This window comes from Eriocheir sinensis, chromosome 53 (genome assembly GCF_024679095.1).
Source record: "Eriocheir sinensis breed Jianghai 21 chromosome 53, ASM2467909v1, whole genome shotgun sequence".
Taxonomy (NCBI): domain Eukaryota; kingdom Metazoa; phylum Arthropoda; class Malacostraca; order Decapoda; family Varunidae; genus Eriocheir; species Eriocheir sinensis.
In genome coordinates this window covers 4,663,294-4,682,078 of record NC_066561.1, presented here as the reverse complement: position 1 = coordinate 4,682,078, position 18,785 = coordinate 4,663,294, and the positions used below count along the sequence as shown (strand labels likewise).

Sequence of the window (18,785 nt, the reverse complement as noted above, 5' to 3'; positions counted from 1 at the left end):
TTGACTCACACCATTGTTTAGTCACCCTTGATACACTTTTTCGTTTACATTTTAAAACACCTGTTTCCTAATTTCGAGAACTTTATCATTTATTCATTATTTTCAGTTTCCCATTTTTTTCCCTTCTTTATCTTCTACCTCGCTTATCGCCTGTGACTTCCTCTCCTCCTTTCCTTCCTTTCAAACCTCTTGTTTTATTCTTTCCTTCGTTCCTTTCTTCCCAACCTCGTCTTACACAATATTAGGCTATACAAACATTTTTTTTTAGAACTATAGCCTAATTTTTAAAACGTAGCAGTAGTCTTCATCAACAATACTCTAGTGATGTATCTCTTTTAAATATATATATACTTTTGACCCGTTTTTCAAGGCGTGGGTAGTTGGTTTTGTTGAATTCTTTTTATATAACTTTTTTTTATTTACGAGTGAGTTTGTAATATGGTACTTAACTGTGAAAATCCAACACTTCTGACTAACTCCGTCCCCCACCAGCCAGCCAGTTAACAGTTATCCCTCAGTCATCACAGTCACATATCAGTCCGCCAGTCATAGTCACCCCTTCAGCCAGTTAGTCAGTCATCAATCCGTCAGTTATCACAATCACATCAGTCACCCAGTCAGTCACCCCTTCAGCCAGTCAGTCAGTCATCAATCCGTCAGTTATCACAATCACATCAGTCAGCCAGTCAGTCACCCCTTCAGCCAGTCAATCAGTCATCAATCAGTCATCAAAGCCACACCAACCGTCAATCAGAGTCACCCTATCAGTCAGTCACTCATCAAAGCCACACTAAGCGTCAATCAGTCACCCCTTCAGTCAGTCACTCATCAAAGCCACACTAACTAACCGTCAATCAGTCACCCCTTCAGTCACCACCTCCTCAGTCAGTGCCACATAACTATATAGAAAAAAAATAGCTGCTAACAAATACTAATTATACGACGCTTAAAAAATCTGGTGTGTAAATCTCGCCATGAAAAACAATAAGGGTAAAAAATAATGAATGGATATATATGGATTCGCTCTCAAAGGGAAGCTGGCAAAGTAAGAGGAAGCATATTACAGGGAACATTGCTCATCATCATCATCATCATCATCATCATTATCATCATCATCTTGTCCCTCTAGTTTTCAGTCTCGCGTTTCATATATGACCTCATTTTTTTTTTTAATTAGGTATCTTTTCCTCAACCTTCCCACCTCGTCCTCGACATCTCCACCTCCTCCTCCACCTCCTCCTCGTCCTCCACTACCTCATATTCGACCTCCACCCCTCTTCCTCGACCTCTGCAACCTCCTCCTTACAGTAAAATAATAATAATAATAATAATAATAATGATAGTAGTAGTAGTAGTAGTAGCAGTAGTAATAATAATAATAATAATAATAATAATAATAATAATAATAATAATAATAATAATAATAACGCTAACAAAGGCTCAGTGAAGGGAAGACTTGCACAACCTCGTTCCTTGCTGATACTAAAGAAGAAAACGGGTATAGTAAAGGGTTGACTCAGCAAAACTTGAGTAGACCCATTGCTACGTGTGGCACCCGACTCCCCTACCACCAGAACCTTATTAACACCACACTCATTACAGCCCTTCATCCATTTATAACCTTCGATCAAGTCTCCTTCGCTCTTCTTCCCTCTCTTCTCTCCCCCATCTTTCCCTCCTTCTCTCCCACTTTCCCTTCTTCCGTTGCCGATACTATACTGTGCTCCATATCATCACAACAAGAACATCCGCATGAGACAGACAATCCCAGAGAACATCCGGGAACAACAGTGTCGTATCTCTCTTTCTCTCTCCCCCTCTCGCCCACCCCTCTCTCTCTGTAAGGCTCATATTTCCAAACATTCGAGGGTTACACATGCACTATTGATAAGGCTTGTGTAGAGGTTGTTGTGTTAGTATTACCATGGGCGAGTCTAGTGGTAGTTTGACAAGGCTTCTGTACCGTGAATGTGAAAAGCAGCCTTGAGAAACTACGCGAATTATCTTCTTTTGTGGCTTTTGAAAATAGTCGTTGTGCCGGAAGCGTCTAAAGCCTATGTATTCTAAAACATTTCGAGACGTAGGCCTACATATCCACATTCGATAAGGCTTTCGTAGAGGTTGCTGTGTTAGTATTTCAATGGGTCGTGTTTTGAGCCTAGTGATAGTTTAATAAGGTTTCTACACCGTGAACGTGACAAACACTCACAAGAACCCGACTAACCTTCTTTGGAAATAATTGCTGTGGTAACCGAATGCGTCTCAGGCCTATATACTCAGTCATTTCGAAGCCTATACATTTAATTAGGCTTTCGTAGAGGTTGTGTTGTTAGTATTTCAATGGGTCGTGTTTTGAGCCTAGTGATAGTTTGACAAGGCTCCTGTGCCATGAACGTGAAAAACTCATAAAAAAAACACTAATCTTCTTCGTGGACTGTATAAATAGTTGCTGTGGTAACCGAATGCGTCTCAGGCCTATATACTCAATCATTTCGGGGCCTACACACGCCTATTTGAGAAGGCTTTGGTAGAAGTTTTGGTGAGTATACTCCATGGGTAGTTTTATGAGCCTGGTGATAGTTTGACAAGGCTTCTGTGCCGTGAACTTGAAAAACACTAATTAAAACCCGACTCATCTTCTTCGTGGACTGTGTAAATAGTTGCTGTGGTAACCGAAAGCGTTTCAGGCCTATATTCTCAATCATTTCGGGGCCTACACACGCCTATTTGAAAAGCCTTTGTTAGAAGTTTTGGTGAGTATATTCCATGGGTAGTTTTATGAGCCTGGTGATAGTTTGACAAGGCTTCTGTCCCGTGAACTTGAAAAACACTAATTAAAACCCGACTCATCTTCTTCGTGGACGTTGTGAATAGTTGCTGTGGTAACCGAAAGCGTCTCAGGCCTATATACTCAATCATTTCGGGGCCTACACACACCTATTTGAAAAGCCTTTGTTCGAAGTTGTGGTAAGTATATTCCATGGGTAGTTTTATGAGCCTGGTGGTAGTTTGACAAGGCTTCTGTGTCGTGAACTTGAAAAACACTAATTAAAACCCGACTCCTCTTCTTCGTGGACTGTGTAAATAGTTGCTGTGGTAACCGAAAGCGTTTCAGGCCTATATTCTCAATCATTTCGGGGCCTACACACACCTATTTGAAAAGCCTTTGTTAGAAGTTGTGGTGAGTATATTCCATGGGTAGTTTTATGAGCCTGGTGATAGTTTGACAAGGCTTCTGTGCCGTGAACTTGAAAAACACTAATTAAAACCCGACTCCTCTTCTTCGTGGACTTGTGAATAGTTGCTGTGGTACCCGAAAGCGTCTCAGGCCTATATACTCAATCATTTCGGGGGCTACACACGCCTATTTGAAAAGCCTTTGTTAGAAGTTTTGGTGAGTATATTCCATGGGTAGTTTTATGAGCCTGGTGATAGTTTGACAAGGCTTCTGTGCCGTGAACTTGAAAAACACTAATTAAAACCCGACTCATCTTCTTCGTGGACTTTGTGAATAGTTGCTGTGGTACCCGAAAGCGTCTCAGGCCTATATTCTCAATCATTTCGGGGGCTACACACGCCTATTTGAGAAGGCTTTGTTCGAAGTTGTGGTGAATATATTCCATGGGTAGTTTTATGAGCCTGGTGGTAGTTTGACAAGGCTTCTGTGCCGTGAACTTGAAAAACACTAATTAAAACCCGACTCATCTTCTTTGTGACTTTTGAAATTAGTTGCAGTGAAACCCGAAGGAGTCTAATCCCTACATTCCCGAACATATTGGGACTTACACACCCACAATACAAGATGGCGCCACTATAAACACTCGCCTGCGCCATAACGGGCTGGGTCGACCATCAGGCCCCACCGCGAAGAAGACTTGGGCCGACCATCAGGCCCCACCGGGAAGAAGCCTACCGGCGCAATAGGCCGCAACGTAAAAAAATAAAAAAAATAAAAAAAAATAAAAAAAATAAAAATTGACAAGGCTTTTTGTTGTGTTAGCATCTCCACGGGTAGTTTTATGACCCCAGTGATAATTCGACAAAGCCTAGTCAAATGTATGTGCTTGGGCGCCGAAGTGTTTGAGAATAAGGGCCGTCGGACTCCCATTGCGACTATTTTCCCTAAGTCTATACATACCAAGTCAAGTCACTCTGCTTCAAAACTACGACCGGTACGCGCAGGAGGCGGTTTTGGGGCGGAGCAATGGGATGACGTCACTTGGAGCTAAAGAAAAAAAAAAAATGCCAGTTCAGGGGGGACTAAAGTTGGGGTCGTATGTGCACTCTGGATGTGCGTTCTCACCTTCTTTCACAGCGCGTTCAGGCAAGCCACTGACGAAAAAATATGTCTTTTTATTGTGCTATTGCGTGACTGTAATTTCAATGACTACAAACGGCGGTGTGGGGTGTGAGGGAGGGCATGTTGAAGTGATTGATTTATATTAGTCCGCCTTTCTTCGTTTTCTCTAAATCCCTGTTTCTACATTCTCTAGTTTGGCTCCAAGCAGTGTCACGCATAAACCACGCCTCGGCCGTGTCTCCTCCCACAAACCTGCGTATGACTTGACTTGGTGTATTTAGACTTAGTATTTTCCAAGTCCACAAAGAAGAGTAACCGGGTTTTCATGGGTGATTTTCCCGTGCAGAGGTCGTGTAAAACTATCACAAAAATTACGAAACAGTCCATGAAAAGCCCAGCAACTTCTACGAGGCTTTTAATACAGGCGAGCTGATGCGAGGCGTGGTCGTATCTCCTACAAAACTATAAAAATTGGTGTATTGATACATTTCCTACAAATAGTTGATTTTTCCTACACAAACACTGAGTACCCAGCGTATCCCCTACGGTATCAGGACACCTCTCCTCCCGAAACTGATTTCTCTTTTTTAACTCAACTCGTCTGAATGTGAACTGGATATCTCTCCCTATGTAGACTCATGGTTAAAAATTGAGTCAAACACGACTTGATTCGAACTCGCTGATTTTCGTGATGCTGGGAATAATTATAACTGGCATCTCGCGACACGCTACTATTCTTGGTGTAGGAAATGTGAATCGTGTCCTGTGATCAGTGTTGTGTGAAGGAGATATGCTTATCTCCGCACGAAATACCACTTCTCTAAACAGTGCTAAAGTTGTCGATGTGACGCGGATAGGAAATGCGTCATAGGAAATGCGCCCCCGGGAGATATTTGAGAGTACGGCTTTTATGTTTTGTGTCCTCCGGCAGCAACACGCCCTGGGGCACGCCAAAGGAGAGTCTGCTGGACGGCGCGATGATGGTGGCTATGTACGACTACGAGGGGCGCACCGACGAGGACCTCAGCTTCAGGAAGGGCGAGCAGCTGGAGGTAGGCACGGTGAAGGAGGCGCAGAAGGAGGAGGAGGAGGAGGAGGAGGAGGAAAGAAGGAACGAGAAAAAATAAGAAGCAAAATAAGAAGGGGGGAAGAAAGAGCAGGGAAAGAGAGAAGAAGGAGGAGGAGGAAAGAAGGAACGAGAAAAAATAAGAAGCAAAATAAGAAGGGGGGAAGAAAGAGCAGGGAAAATTGAAGAGGAGGAGAAAGAGGAGATGAAGAGGAAAGAGAGGAAAAGAGAGAAGGAGGAGGAGGAGGAGGAAGAGGAGGAGGAGGAGGAGGAGCAGGAGGAGGAAGAGGAGGAGGAGGAGGAGGAAAGAATGACCTAAAAAATATAAGGAGGAGAAAGATAAGGAGAAAACTGGAAAGAAAGAGAAGGAAAAATTGAAAAGGAGGAGAAAGAGAGGAAAAGAGAGAAGGAGGAGGAGGAGGAGGAGGAGGGGGGGTATGGGGAGGAGAAGGAGGAGGAAAGAAAGACCTAAAACAATATAAAGAGAAAAAAAAGAAGACTGGAAAGAAAGAGAAGGAAAAATTGAAGAGGAGGAGAAAGAGAGGATGAAGAGGAAAGAGAGGAGAAGAGAGGAGGAGGAGGAGGAGGAGGAGGAAAGAAGGAACGAGAATAAAATGAGAAGAAAGATAAGAAGACTGGAAAAGAAACAGGAAAAATTGAAGAGGAGGAAAAAGAGGAGATGAAGAAAGAGAGAAGAAGAGAGAGAGAGAGAGAGAGAGAGAGAGAGAGAGAGAGAGAGAGAGAGAGAGAGAGCGGAAACAGAAGGAACGTATATGATTTTCTATTTGTTTCTTTTTATTCCTCATCTTCTATACATTTCTTTCCTCTATTTCTTATTTTCCTTCATTCTTCCCTTTTCTTCATCCTACCTTCCTCTCTTTCCTTTATCACTTACGCCCTCCTTTCTTCCCTTCTTCCTTTCTTCTATACCCACTCCTTTCTTCCCCTCTTAATCCATCTCCCTTTCCCTCATTTCTCCTTTCTTTATTTTCTCTCATTCTCATTCCTTCCTTCCTTTCTTAATCCTGCCTTTCCCTTCTTTCTCATTCACTCCTTCCTTCCTTCCTTCCCTCCTTCCTTTCTTCTCCTCTTAATTCATCTCCCTTTCCCTCTTTTTCCCCTTCTTTCTTTTCTCTCATTCTCATTCCTTCCTTCCTTTCTTTTCCTTCTTCCTTCCTTCCCTCCCTTCTTTCTTTCTTCCCCTTTTATTCCATCTCCCTTTCTCTCCTTTTCCTTTCTTTTTTCTCATATCCTAATTCCTTCCTTCCTTTCTTAATCCTGCCTTTCTTTCCCTTCTTTCTCATGCACTCCTTCCCTTCATGCCCCTTCTCAACCCATCCCTTCCTTTCTCTCCTTTTTCTCATAGTCCTTCCTCCCTCTTCCTCCCTTTCTTCCCTTCTCAATACTATAGCTTCCTTTTCTTCCTGACACTCCATCCTTCCTTCCTTCCAGTGTATCATCCCTTCTTCCCTATACATTTCTTTCTTTCTTTCTTTCCTGCATTTCTTTCCCTTCTTATTAATCTCTTGTTTCCCTTCTTCCTTCTCTCCTTGCCTCCTTAATCTTTCCTTGCCTTCCTTCCTTCCTTTCTTCCTCCCGTCTCATCCCTTCCTTTCTTCCTCCTGGTCCATCTTTCCTTCCCTCTCCTCAATCCCATTTCCCTTTTCCTCCTTTTTCACATACTCCTTCCTTTTTTCCTTCCCTTCTTAATCCCAGACTCTTTTCCTTCCCTCCCTCACACAGGTCCTGAAGGAGGCGAGGGCAGGATCGGGGTGGCTCTACGCTCGGAATCACGCTACGGGACTCGAAGGTTACATCCCCCTCGACTTCGTGGCCAAACTGAGGAGCATCGAAGCGGAGCCGTAAGTTACACGCTGTTCAGGCTCATTTGGCACACAAGCCCCGCCCCTTTTCCTCAGTTGGTGTGTGTCATTGGCTAGTGCTCCCACCAGCCCCTCCCCTACCTATCTATCTATCTATCTATCACCATTGCCAGATTGTCGTACTCAGAGCCTCGTATATTCACCGGTTTTTGAGCCATACAAATAACTATTGCCAAAAACGTACCAATAATTAACCATTTTAACGACAACTATATATGAAGGCAGTTATTGGGGTCGAGGAGGCAGTTTTGGGGTCGGAAATTGGCAATCATAGGAGGCTGAGTACGATAATCTGGCAACGTAGCATTCTATCTACCTATCGTTCTCTCTCCCTCCAGATGGTACTTCGGTGACATCGCCCGCGGGGAGTGTGAGCGGCGGCTGCTCTCGAACGCCAACGAACACGGCTCCTTCCTCATCCGGAACTCTGAGTCGAGGAAGAACGAATATTCCCTCTCGGGTGAGTCTTATTTATTTGATTTTATTTTACATCAGGGAAAGCAATCAAGGGTCAACGAGAAAAAAATAACGAAAAGTAGCCCGCAAAACTCCTCCGCCCCACCCCACCCCAAAAAAATATTATAGAGAATTCCCAAAGATATTAATTTGTTTTATTTACTTATTTTCATGAGGACTGTTACGTTTTCCTGAGAGAGAGAAAGGTATTTATCATAATACCACATGTGTCAAAGATAATTGAAGAATAATGTTCTCAATATTCATAACTTTGTTTTAAATTTCACTGGGATAAGCAAAATTTTTTTTTTTTATAGTAGACCCACTTTTCTGTACCAAATTATGCTTTCCAAATAATCTGGCATTTTTTTCGAGGGCCAGAACTCCTCTAATTGCACAACTTAAGTATATCACCACAGTTTGGGACATGAGTAAAAATTCCCAACGCCACATTTCTACTTGATGTCAACACGTTTCGAACCATTTGCATAACTTCATTACACCGCAGTTCGGGATATACGTATAAGGTTATCCGGTGTCGTATCTATCAAGTGAATCAATTGCAATCAGCTGAATCATTTCGTAATTCGGGGCTAGACTAACGTTTCCCAATATCATACCTGCATTGAATGTCCACACGTTTCTATTTAATTGCACTTCATCATCATCATTCAGCAGTTTTCCTATGATCATATTTTTACGTTTATCATCAATTGTAAAACTTCATTACATCGCAGTTCAGGATATGGGTATAGTTTTTCAGTGTCATACTTCTACTAACTGTCTTCGCGTTTATAAATTAATGCACATCTTCATCATTCCACCGCGATTTGGAGCAGTAAGTAGCGGGCTTTTTTTAATTTTTTTTACGCCCTTGAGCTGTTTCTCTGCTGCAAAAAATAAATAAATAAATAAATAAATCCGGAATATATCTAAAATCTCGTCAAATTATTTCATTAAGTCCGTTGATATGTTGACTTTCGCGGGTCCTTTCCTTCCCTATGCTCTGCCACACAGCCCCAACACCTATCTCTACCTTTCATATATCCGCTATAGGTAACACATGAGAGGAACAAATTTGTGTTGGGAATGTGTGGGAGAGCAGAGGGGAGGAAAGGACCCGCGGAATCCAACGCCTCAACGAACTATTTGAAAAGGTCTGACGAAGTTCTGATCGTTTTCTATTAAAATTCTACGCGTTTGAAATGACGGCACAGCTTTATCATCATTTCGCAGTTCTGGTCATGCGTAAGGTTGTCCAGTCTCATATTTCCATGCACTGAATATCTACACGTTTAAAATCAATTACACAACCTCACCATTTCGCAGTTAGACAAGTAAAGTTTTCCTATCTCATATTTCACAGTTAGGTATTATAAGACTTTCGCTTCTCATATCAGCTATTTCTTATTGTCAAGGAGGGGATCAATCGGGCTCTAATGAGTGTTTTTTTAGGTTCATGGTACAGGAGAAGGGTCAGACTCCCACCAGGGTCATAAAACTACACCCCTGGAAATGCCCTCAACTCGTACGAAAGCCTTGTCAAATAGGTGTTCTTGGGCGACCTTTAGAATCAATCGCACATCATTTCGCAATTAGTGTACGAGAATGACGGAGGGGTTCACGGGCGTCATAATGTAATGGTAACTAATCCCTTCCGTCGCTACACGCCTCATATTTCCACTGAAAGTCCACACGTCTGAAGTCAATTTCTCCACTTAACCATTCCACCGCAGTCCGGGCCATGAACACCGTCAACCACTACCGGATCCGCATAATGGATCACGGGGGGTTCTTCATCACGAGACGCAAGCCCTTCGACTCCCTGCATGACCTGGTGGCGTACTACAGTCAACACAATGACGGTCTCTGCACCAGGCTCGACACACCCTGCGTCTCCGTGAGTGGATACCAGAGTCACGGGTAGCGTTGCCAGATTATCGTACTCGCCACATCGTATTCATCATTTTCAAGCCTCAAACTCTCGTACATATACAAATAACAATAGAAATTTAAAGTTAGCGTTGAAACTGTTATTCATTGATGTTTGTTTGTTTCTTTTGCTATAATTATCGGTCAGAAACTACGAAAGTGCAATGCGATGCGTACGATAATTTGACAACGCTGGTCACGGGGCAGATTTCTCGATCCCTGAAACTCCTCTATTTTGTGGGTTCGTATTTGGCATCGCACTCTTATTTTGAAGTTCATACATACAGATTTTCACAATACAGGGGTCATTTTAATCATCCTTTGGTAGTATTTATTGTAGGAGTCGAAAATGTCTGAGAATACGGCTCTTTACCTTTCTGGGTCTCAACCACGAGTTAAATACGTAGAGCGCGCACTCCCGTGTTGTGGGATTGGCGGCGGGTGAGGCACGCTACCCTGGCGCGGCAGCCATCTTGGGAAGCCCACTTTCCCACACTCCTTGGTGGTGGTTTTGATGGTGGTGGTGGTGGTTCCATTATTTAACCTCCTTCAACCCCCTTCAACCGTCCTAGAACCTCCTCTTCTCATAATCTTTTTTTTTATACCTCCCCCTGACACACAACCTAACCTAACCTAACTTAACTTGGTGATGGTGATGATAGTGGTGGTGATGGTATATAACTCTATGGTCTCAACCAAAGCACCGTGCCCATCATGTCCACTAATGAATCTAGACTCCTTGGTACTCAAAACCCAGCACACCTCCACACGCCTCTACCTTAATCAACATCATGTCCACTAATGACTCTAGACTCCTTGGTACTCAAAACCCAGCACACCTCAACACCCCTCTACCTTAATCAACATCTACAGGTGGATACGCCCGAGACAAGGGGGCTCTCGCACGATACCTGGGACGTGTGGGAGATCCCGAAGGAGCAGGTGGAGCTGGGGCGGCTGCTGGGCTCGGGGCAGTTCGGGGAGGTGTATCAGGGCCGCTGGAACAAGACCGTGCCCGTGGCTGTGAAGACGCTGAGGCCGGGTGAGTGTGAGACGTTTGCTGTTTCTAAAGTGACCCTTCGTCTGTCTGTCTGTAGGTGGTGAAAAGACAGGTGTGGTAAGATGCTGTGGTGAATAGTTTGGTTAGGTTAGATTAGGTAGCAAAATTAAATAACGGAAACAACAATAATAAAAGCTCGCTAAGTGTTGCTTCTGTACTACTACTACTACTACTACTACTACTACTACTACTACTACTGCAACTCCTCCTCCTTTTCCACTTCCTTTTCCTCCATCTCCTCCTCCTCCACCACCACCTCTTCTTTCTTCTCCACCTCCTACCACCACCACCACACACACTCTCTACCTAACACCTTTCCTCCCTCCCACAGGTAAGATGAAGCAACAGGAGTTCTTGGAGGAGGCGCAGATCCTGAAGAACCTCCGCCACCCGCGCCTCCTGCAGCTCTACGCCGTGTGCACGCAGGAGGAGCCGTTCTACATCATCACGGAGCTCATGCACAACGGCTCCCTGCTCGACTATCTGAGGCGTGAGTGAGCGGGCGCGTGAGTGGGAGGGGAAGAGGGTTGCGGGGCGTTCAAGTCGTAGGCAGGAGGGAAGGCCTATGAGGGTGCAGTCTGAATTTACTTGTCTACATTTGTAAGTTTTATGCCATTGTTCCTCGTTCGCAAAGTGTCATCGATCATAAACAATTTTGACTAGTCCACATTCGTAAAGCCATTAAGTATTTTAAAGCATTCTATCAGATTTCCTCGGAGGCGACGTTTCTCAAGAGAGAACATGTAAAGGGTGGAAAGCCTCTCTTCGTAGGGTTTGTTGCGCAAAGAAGGGATCATTTTTGTTGCCCGACACTGAACACCTTCTAATTTACCAATGTCCTTTGCATGGTGGGGAGACCAAAACTGTACCGCATATTCCAAGTGGGGTCTGACTAAACTATTGTAGAGCGGAAGTATTTTTTTTTTATTTTATGTTTGAATAAAAAGTTTCTTTTAATGAAGCCCAACATTCTGTTCGCTTTATTTGCTGCATCGATGCATTGTTGTGAGAATTTGAGGTTTGACGCGATTTTGACCCCCAGGTCCTTGACGAATTGAACGCTTTTGAGTTTAACGCCGCGCATTTCGTAATCGAACTTCTTATTTCTTGTCCCAACTTGAAGGACCTGGCACTTGTCTACGTTAAAGGGCATCTCCCATCTATCCGACCAAGCGGAAATTTTATGTAAATCCTCTTGAAGGCTTTGCCTGTCTTCGTCAGTGAGAACCGAGCTACCCATTTTTGTGTCGTCTGTTATAGGGAGGCTGAAGGGGGTTGAAGAAACTTAAATGATGGAACGCTTATACGGTGAAGATTGTGTTGTGAGGAGTTGTATCTTGTATGATGGAGTTGGAAAAAAAGGGGTTAAGTGAGGAGGGTTAAGGGGTTGGATTGTATGGGGAGGCTGTGGGAATGTGTGTTGTGTTGTGTTAGCCCGAAGTAGTGTTATTAGAGGAAGGGGTTAAGGGAGGGGTTGAAGGGGTGTGAGGGGGGTGGAGAGACAGTGTGGGATTGAGGGGAGGGGTTGTGTGAGGTTAGCCTGAAGTAGTGTTATTAGAGGAAGGGGTTAAGTTAAGGGAAGGGGTAGAATGGGGTGGGGGGGTGGAGAGAGAGTGTGGGGTTGAAGGGGAGGGGTTGTGGGGGAGGAAGGGGGTGAGGAGAGGATGTGGGGTTGAGGGGGAGGGTTTGAGTGGTGCTGTGAAAAAAAAAAAGAATTGTGTATTGTGTGTGTGTGTGTGTGTGTGTGTGTGTGTGTGTGTGTGTGTGTGTGCTGGTGTGTGACGTGTACAGAACGGTATATATATTGAGGTGATGATAACTGTCTATCCGCCTGTCTGTTTGTCTCCACCTTTCAATCAACCGCTCTCTATGTGTTTGTTTATCCACCTCTCTCTCTCTCTCTCTCTCTCTCTCTATCTATCTATCTATCTATCTATCTATACAAGCACAAGAATGAACAGCTTGTATATCAAACAGTATAGTCTGATCACACTCGAACGATTTGTAGCCTTTCAGATACTCATATTTCATACATAAAGTGACATCCGACTCTACAAGTGTCTATACATAAGGAATTTTGATGTGTTGCATGTAAATAATATGGGCAGCCTAATATTCGAAATAGCTAGCATTGCATTCAACAGTTATTACTTACTATTTTATGTTATTTCAATTATTAATCGTTATTTACATGCAGTAAATAATTATTACGATACCCTGTATTTGTACGTGCAGAGCCAGATGTCTTTTAAAATACCTGAAATAAGCTATCAATCAATGAATTTGAAAAACAATAGATCGTTCGAGCATGATGTGACTATGTTATATGATAAGTTTGCCTTTTCCTGTGCTTGTATGTTAGATTATTGATGCAAACGACTGAGTTGTTTATTGTACACATAAATATTCAAACATATTATTGAAAAATAAGCTTGCATGTATATCACAACAATTGATTTTCACGTATTCACGAACTAGAAATGCACAGGTGCCACAACCATCAAAATTCCCGCTTTGTTGGTGGACAGACGGAATGAAACTGACTATACTTAAACTACCCTAACTACCTAACAACCCACTAACAACTCCGCCTCTTCCTTAGCTACCCTAACTACCTAATGAGCAATAAAAACCATTCTCTCCTCCCTTGGCTATCTTAACTACCCTAACTACCTAACAACCCACTAACAACTCCGCCTCTTCTTTAACTACCCTAACTACCTAACGAGCACTAACAACCATCCTCTCCTCCCTTGGCTACCTTAACTACTCTAACTACTTAACAATCCACTAACAACCCGACATCTTCCCCCCTTGATTATCTTTAACCACCCTAACTACCTAACGAGCACTAACAAACATCCTCTTCTCCACTGGCTACCTTAACTATTCTAACTACCTAACAATCTACTAACAACTCGGCCTCTTTCCCCTTTGAGTATCCTTAACGACCCTAACTACCTAACGAGCACTAACAACCATCCTCTCCTCCCTTGGCTACCATAAATATCCTAACTACCCAACAATCCACTAACAACCACCGCCTCTTCCTCCCTTGATTATCCTTAACTACCCTAACTACCTAACGAGCACTAACAAACATCCTCTTCTCCACTGGCTACCTTAACTATTCTAACTACCTAACAATCTACTAACAACTCGGCCTCTTTCCCCTTTGAGTATCTTTAACTACCCTAACTACTTAACAACCCACTAACAAACCCCGCCTCATCCCTCTTGATTATCCTTAACCACCCTAACTACCTAACGAGCTCTAACAACCATCATCTTCTCCCTTGGCTACCTTAACTACCCTAACTACTTAACAACCCACTAACAACCCGACCTCTACCCCCCGAGATTATCCTTAACGATCCTAACTACCTAACAAGCCACTAACAACTCTCCTCTCCCTTGGCCAGGCGAGAACCGGCCCCTCATTGACAAGGTGACGATTGGGGCAGAGGTGGCGGCGGGTATGGAGTTCCTGGAGACTAAGAACTATGTGCATCGCGACCTGGCTGCGAGGAACGTGTTGGTAGGGAAGAACGGAAATGTCAAGGTGGCGGACTTCGGCCTCTCAAGGATACTGAAGGTGGGTTTGTGGGGCGTAGAGGGATGTTTTTTGTTTTTTTTACGTGTACGCCTATAGCGCCAGGAGGCTTTTCTTTTCTTTTCTCGGCCCCAGCCCGTCATGGCGCAGGCAAGTGTTTATAGTGGCGCCATCTTCTCTTGGCTCATGCTGCCCCCCGGAACTCGTTCTTGATTCACTTGGACGGTTTCCTCTAGAGTCCGGGTTGATGGGTGGTCTTCAGGACAGCATGTGGGTAGTTTTAAGCCACTCGGCGGTGACTGAAAAATCCGAGGTGGTAGCGTGGGGATTCAAACCCGCGTCGTCCATCACGCGGTGAATGTGGCCCCAGCAAGCTGCCACTCAGCCATATTCTATCTATCTATCTATCTGTCTCTCTATTTATGTATGTATGTATGTATGTATGTAACTATCTATCAATCCTACTCCCATATTTTAACCGTTTACGACCCTATTCTTAACTGGCTACCTAACCACTTCCAATCCTTCTCCTTACTATATCCTCTTAATCTGCACTATCATCTTTCTAACCTAAAGACTTTCAACTATATTAGGAGCACGCATTTGACAAGGCTTTCGTAGGAGTTTCGGGCATTTCCAGGCGCTGTTTTATGCCCCTGGTGTTAGTTTGGCCATTTCTCTGTATCATAACGTGAGAAAACAGTTTAAAACACTCATGAGAACCCGACTGATTTTATTTTCGGCCTTTGAAAAGAGTTGATGTGAGAGGCTGAAGCGTTTGAAAATATCTACCATGCTAAGGAGGTGGAGGGCGTTGAGGAAGAGGTGTGAGAAGACGAGGAAGGGGAGTAATACAAGGGTAGAAAATGAAGGAGTGCAGGGTGTGAGGAGGGGGTGACGAAGGGTAGAGGGGAAAGGTGTAAGGGAGATATGGAACTGGTGTGAGTATGTAGGGCTGAGGGGTGACTTTTAGGGAGAGGAGTTTATGGGAGTTTGTGTGGAGGTAAGAGAATGGGGTGGCAGGGGGGAGGATTACTCGTATGTCGGGGGAGGAATGTAAGGAGGGCGAGGAGAGGCTTTGGTGTGTGTGTGTGTGTGTGTGTGTGTGTGTGAGAGAGAGAGAGAGAGAGAGAGAGAGAGAGAGAGAGAGAGAGAGAGAGAGAGAGAGAGAGAGAGAGAGAGAGAGAGAGAGAGAGAGAGAGAGAGAGAGAGAGAGAGAGAGAGAGATTTACATAGAAAATCAGACCACACAGACCCCATGGTCCAGACTAGGTGGTCTGTCCTTAAACATAAGTGATTCTACATTAATCAGATGGCTCCAAAACGTTGCATTTCAACTCTAGTTAATATTAAGTTGAAGGAAGTGACGGTAGTGAAGAAAAATTTGGTGCAGTCTGAATTTATTTGTCTACATCTGAGTTTTACGCCATTGTTCCTCGTACGCAAAATGTCATCGATCATAATCAATGTTGATCTGTCTACATTCGTGAAACCATTAAGTATTTTAAAACATTCGATCAGTTTTCCTCGGAGGCGGCGTTTCTCAAGAGAGAACATGTTAAGGGTGGAAAGCCTTTCTTCGTAAGATTTGTTGCAAAGGGAAGGGATCATTTTTGTTGCCCGACGCTGAACACCTTTTAATTTAGCATGGTGGGGAGACCAAAACTGTACCGCATATTCCAAGTGGGGTCTGACTAAACTATTGTAGAGTGGAAGTATTACATCTTTATTCTTGAATAAAAAGTTTCTTTTGACCCCCAAGTCCTTAACGCATTGAACGCTTTTGAGTTTAACGCTGCGCATTTCGAAATCGAACTTCTTATTCCATGTTCCAACTTGAAGGACCTGGCACTTGTCTACGTTAAAGGGCATCTCCCATCTATCCGACCAAGCTGAAATTTTGTGCAAATCCTCTTGGAGGCTTTGCCTGCCTTCGTCAGTGTGAACCGAGTTACCAATCTTTGTGTCGTGTGCAAATTTACTAATGCGATTATTGAGTCCAACATCCACGTCGTTGATGTAAATAATGAAGAGCACTGGGCCAAGAACCGAGCCCTGAAAGAGGTCTGAGAGAGAGAGAGAGAGAGAGAGAGAGAGAGAGAGAGAGAGAGAGAATTTACTCCCCTCAGATAAAAAAAAAAAGCGGAAAACCACGAAACCGATAAAAATACAGTAAAAAAGCACCTTAACCACCACCACCACCACCATCACAACAACAACAACAAGAACAACAACAACAACAACAACAACAACAACCATGCCAGCCCAAACTCTTTTCAACTCTCAGTCAACCAAATTTCTCCTACATAAGCTAGACATCCTCAAGCTATATTCCTCACTATAGAGTCAGCCCTCATTCCCATTATGCGGTATAGTTCTGGTCACCTTGCCATATAATTGGGACTGGTGGATAGGGGAAGTGTTGGTAATGGGACTGGTGGATAGGGGAAGGGTTGGTAATGGGACTGGTGGATAGGGGAAGGGTTGGTAATGGGACTGGTGGATAGGGGAAGGGTTGGTAATGGGACTGGTGGATAGGGGAAGGGTTGGTAATGGGACTGGTGGATAGGGGAAGGGTTGGTAATGGGACTGGTGGATAGGGGAAGGATTGGTAATGGGACTGGTGGATAGGGGAAGGGTTGGTAATGGGACTGGTGGATATTGGAAGGGTTGGTATTGGGACTGGTGGATAGGGGAAGGGTTGTTAATGGGACTGGTGGATAGGGGAAGGGTTGGTAATGGGACTGGTGGATAGGGGAAGGGTTGGTAATGGGACTGGTGGATAGGGGAAGGGTTGGTAATGGGACCACCACCCCTTCCCTCCACCAGTCCCATCACCTTCCCCTATCCACCAGTCCCATCACCCACCCTTCCCCATCCACCAGTCCCATCACCCACCCTTCCCTATCCACCAGTCCCATCACCTACCCTTCCCCATCCACCAGTCCCATCACCCACCCTTCCCCTATCCACCAGTCCCATCCCAAACCCTTCCCCATCCACCAGTCCCATCACCTACCCTTCCTCTATCCACCAGTCCCATCACCTACCTTTCCCCTATCCACCAGTCCCATCACCAACCCTTCCCCATCCACCAGTCCCATCACCTTCCCTTCCCCTCTCCACCAGTCCCATCACCTTCCCTTCCCCTATCCACCAGTCCCATCACCAACCCTACCCCTATCCACCAGTCCCATCACTTACCCTTCATCTATCCATCAGTCCCATCACCAACCCTTCCCCTATCCACCAGTCCCATCACCTACCCTTCCCCTATCTACCAGTCCCATCACCTACCCTTCCCCTTTTCACCAGTCCCATCACCTACCCTTCCCCTATCCACCAGTCCCATCACCTAACCTTCCCCTATCCACCAGTCCCATCACCAACCCTTCCCCTATCCACTAGTCCCATCACCTTCCCTTCCCCTGTCCACCAGTCCCACCACTTACCCTTCCCCTGTCCACCAGTCCCATCACCTACCCTTCCCCTATCCACCAGTCCCATCACCTACCCTTCCCCTATCCACCAGTCCTATCACCTACCCTTCCCCTATCTACTAGTTCCATCACCAACCCTTCCTCTATCGATGCCAGGTGTCACAATAAGCAATATGCATGCAAAATAACATGAAAAAAACACTTAAAACGTATTTTCGAGGCTATAGGTGCATCAGCAGCGAATAAGTATTACGTTCCAAGTATTTCATGAAGCATTACATCGAAGACAACCGCTTAGCAACGAAGAAAAAATTGCAACATTCACAGTCACCATGTATTTCGAATTACAGTATTTTATCTGTATTTCATTCCATCATGATAAAATACTATTTAGATAATATGAAGGGTATTCGTGTCTCAGCACACAGTCAATATTGCATTCCAAATGTTAACAAAACCTCAGTCAAGAAAATCAAGCCATCGCAAGCAAAATGCATGTCACATATAACAGTCGGATCTGTATTCTCGGTTACAGTTATTTCCTGTCGGTGTTTACGGGAAAAGTACTGTAAGAACAACAGATTTTTTTTACAGTGTATTTACTCTTCCTCCTCTATTCCCTATATTCACTTTTCTTTTTCCCTTACTCCGTTACTTTTCTCCCCTTCTCCTATAAACCCTTCCTCCTGTACCCTATACCTTCACTCTTTTCTCCCTCCCCCTCATTTCCCCGCCTTCTGCAGGAGGACGAGTACACGGCGGCGGAGGGCGCGCGCTTCCCCATCAAGTGGACGGCCCCCGAGGCTCTGCGGCACAACAAGTTCACCACCAAGTCCGACGTCTGGTCCTTCGGGGTGCTGCTGATGGAGGTGGTGACGTCCGGGATGATCCCCTACCCAGGTAAGATTTAGTAGGTGTGATGTAGGAGGAAGAGGAGGAGGGAAAGAGGAGGAGATTCCGGGATGTAGAAAAGGAAGAATGAGGATTTGGTGAAAAATACGTAGGAAGGAACATGGAAACAAGGAAAGACGGCTAACAGCGAACCTATTGGCTCATTACGAGTCTGCCAGCTCTAGTGATTTTGATTTCAATCAC

General features: G+C 44.5%; 1 protein-coding gene and 1 long non-coding RNA gene across 3 annotated transcripts in view; one reads left to right on the top strand and one right to left on the bottom strand.

Annotated features, from left to right (window-relative positions):
• LOC126983227 (tyrosine-protein kinase Src42A-like) overlaps nucleotides 1-18,785 on the top strand; it is a 29,221-nt gene that overhangs the window by 7,145 nt on the left and 3,291 nt on the right. The window contains exons 1-9 of one of the 2 annotated variants that reach the window (XM_050835860.1): nucleotides 2,521-2,539; nucleotides 5,232-5,352; nucleotides 7,110-7,228; nucleotides 7,588-7,709; nucleotides 9,442-9,605; nucleotides 10,511-10,679; nucleotides 11,029-11,187; nucleotides 14,120-14,292; nucleotides 18,434-18,590. In XM_050835860.1, the coding sequence (XP_050691817.1) occupies nucleotides 5,278-5,352; nucleotides 7,110-7,228; nucleotides 7,588-7,709; nucleotides 9,442-9,605; nucleotides 10,511-10,679; nucleotides 11,029-11,187; nucleotides 14,120-14,292; nucleotides 18,434-18,590 (1,138 nt within the window). In that variant the 5' untranslated portion in view covers nucleotides 2,521-2,539; nucleotides 5,232-5,277. Of the gene's footprint in view, nucleotides 1-2,520; nucleotides 2,540-5,231; nucleotides 5,353-7,109; nucleotides 7,229-7,587; nucleotides 7,710-9,441; nucleotides 9,606-10,510; nucleotides 10,680-11,028; nucleotides 11,188-14,119; nucleotides 14,293-18,433; nucleotides 18,591-18,785 lie in introns of those variants that run through there. The other variant, XM_050835859.1, reaches the window with a different exon arrangement.
• Nucleotides 18,597-18,785, bottom strand: part of LOC126983229 (uncharacterized) — a 1,355-nt gene continuing 1,166 nt past the window's right edge. Inside the window, exon 3 of the long non-coding RNA XR_007735687.1 lies at nucleotides 18,597-18,785. This exon is cut by the window's right edge and continues 679 nt beyond it. This is a non-coding gene — a long non-coding RNA (uncharacterized LOC126983229).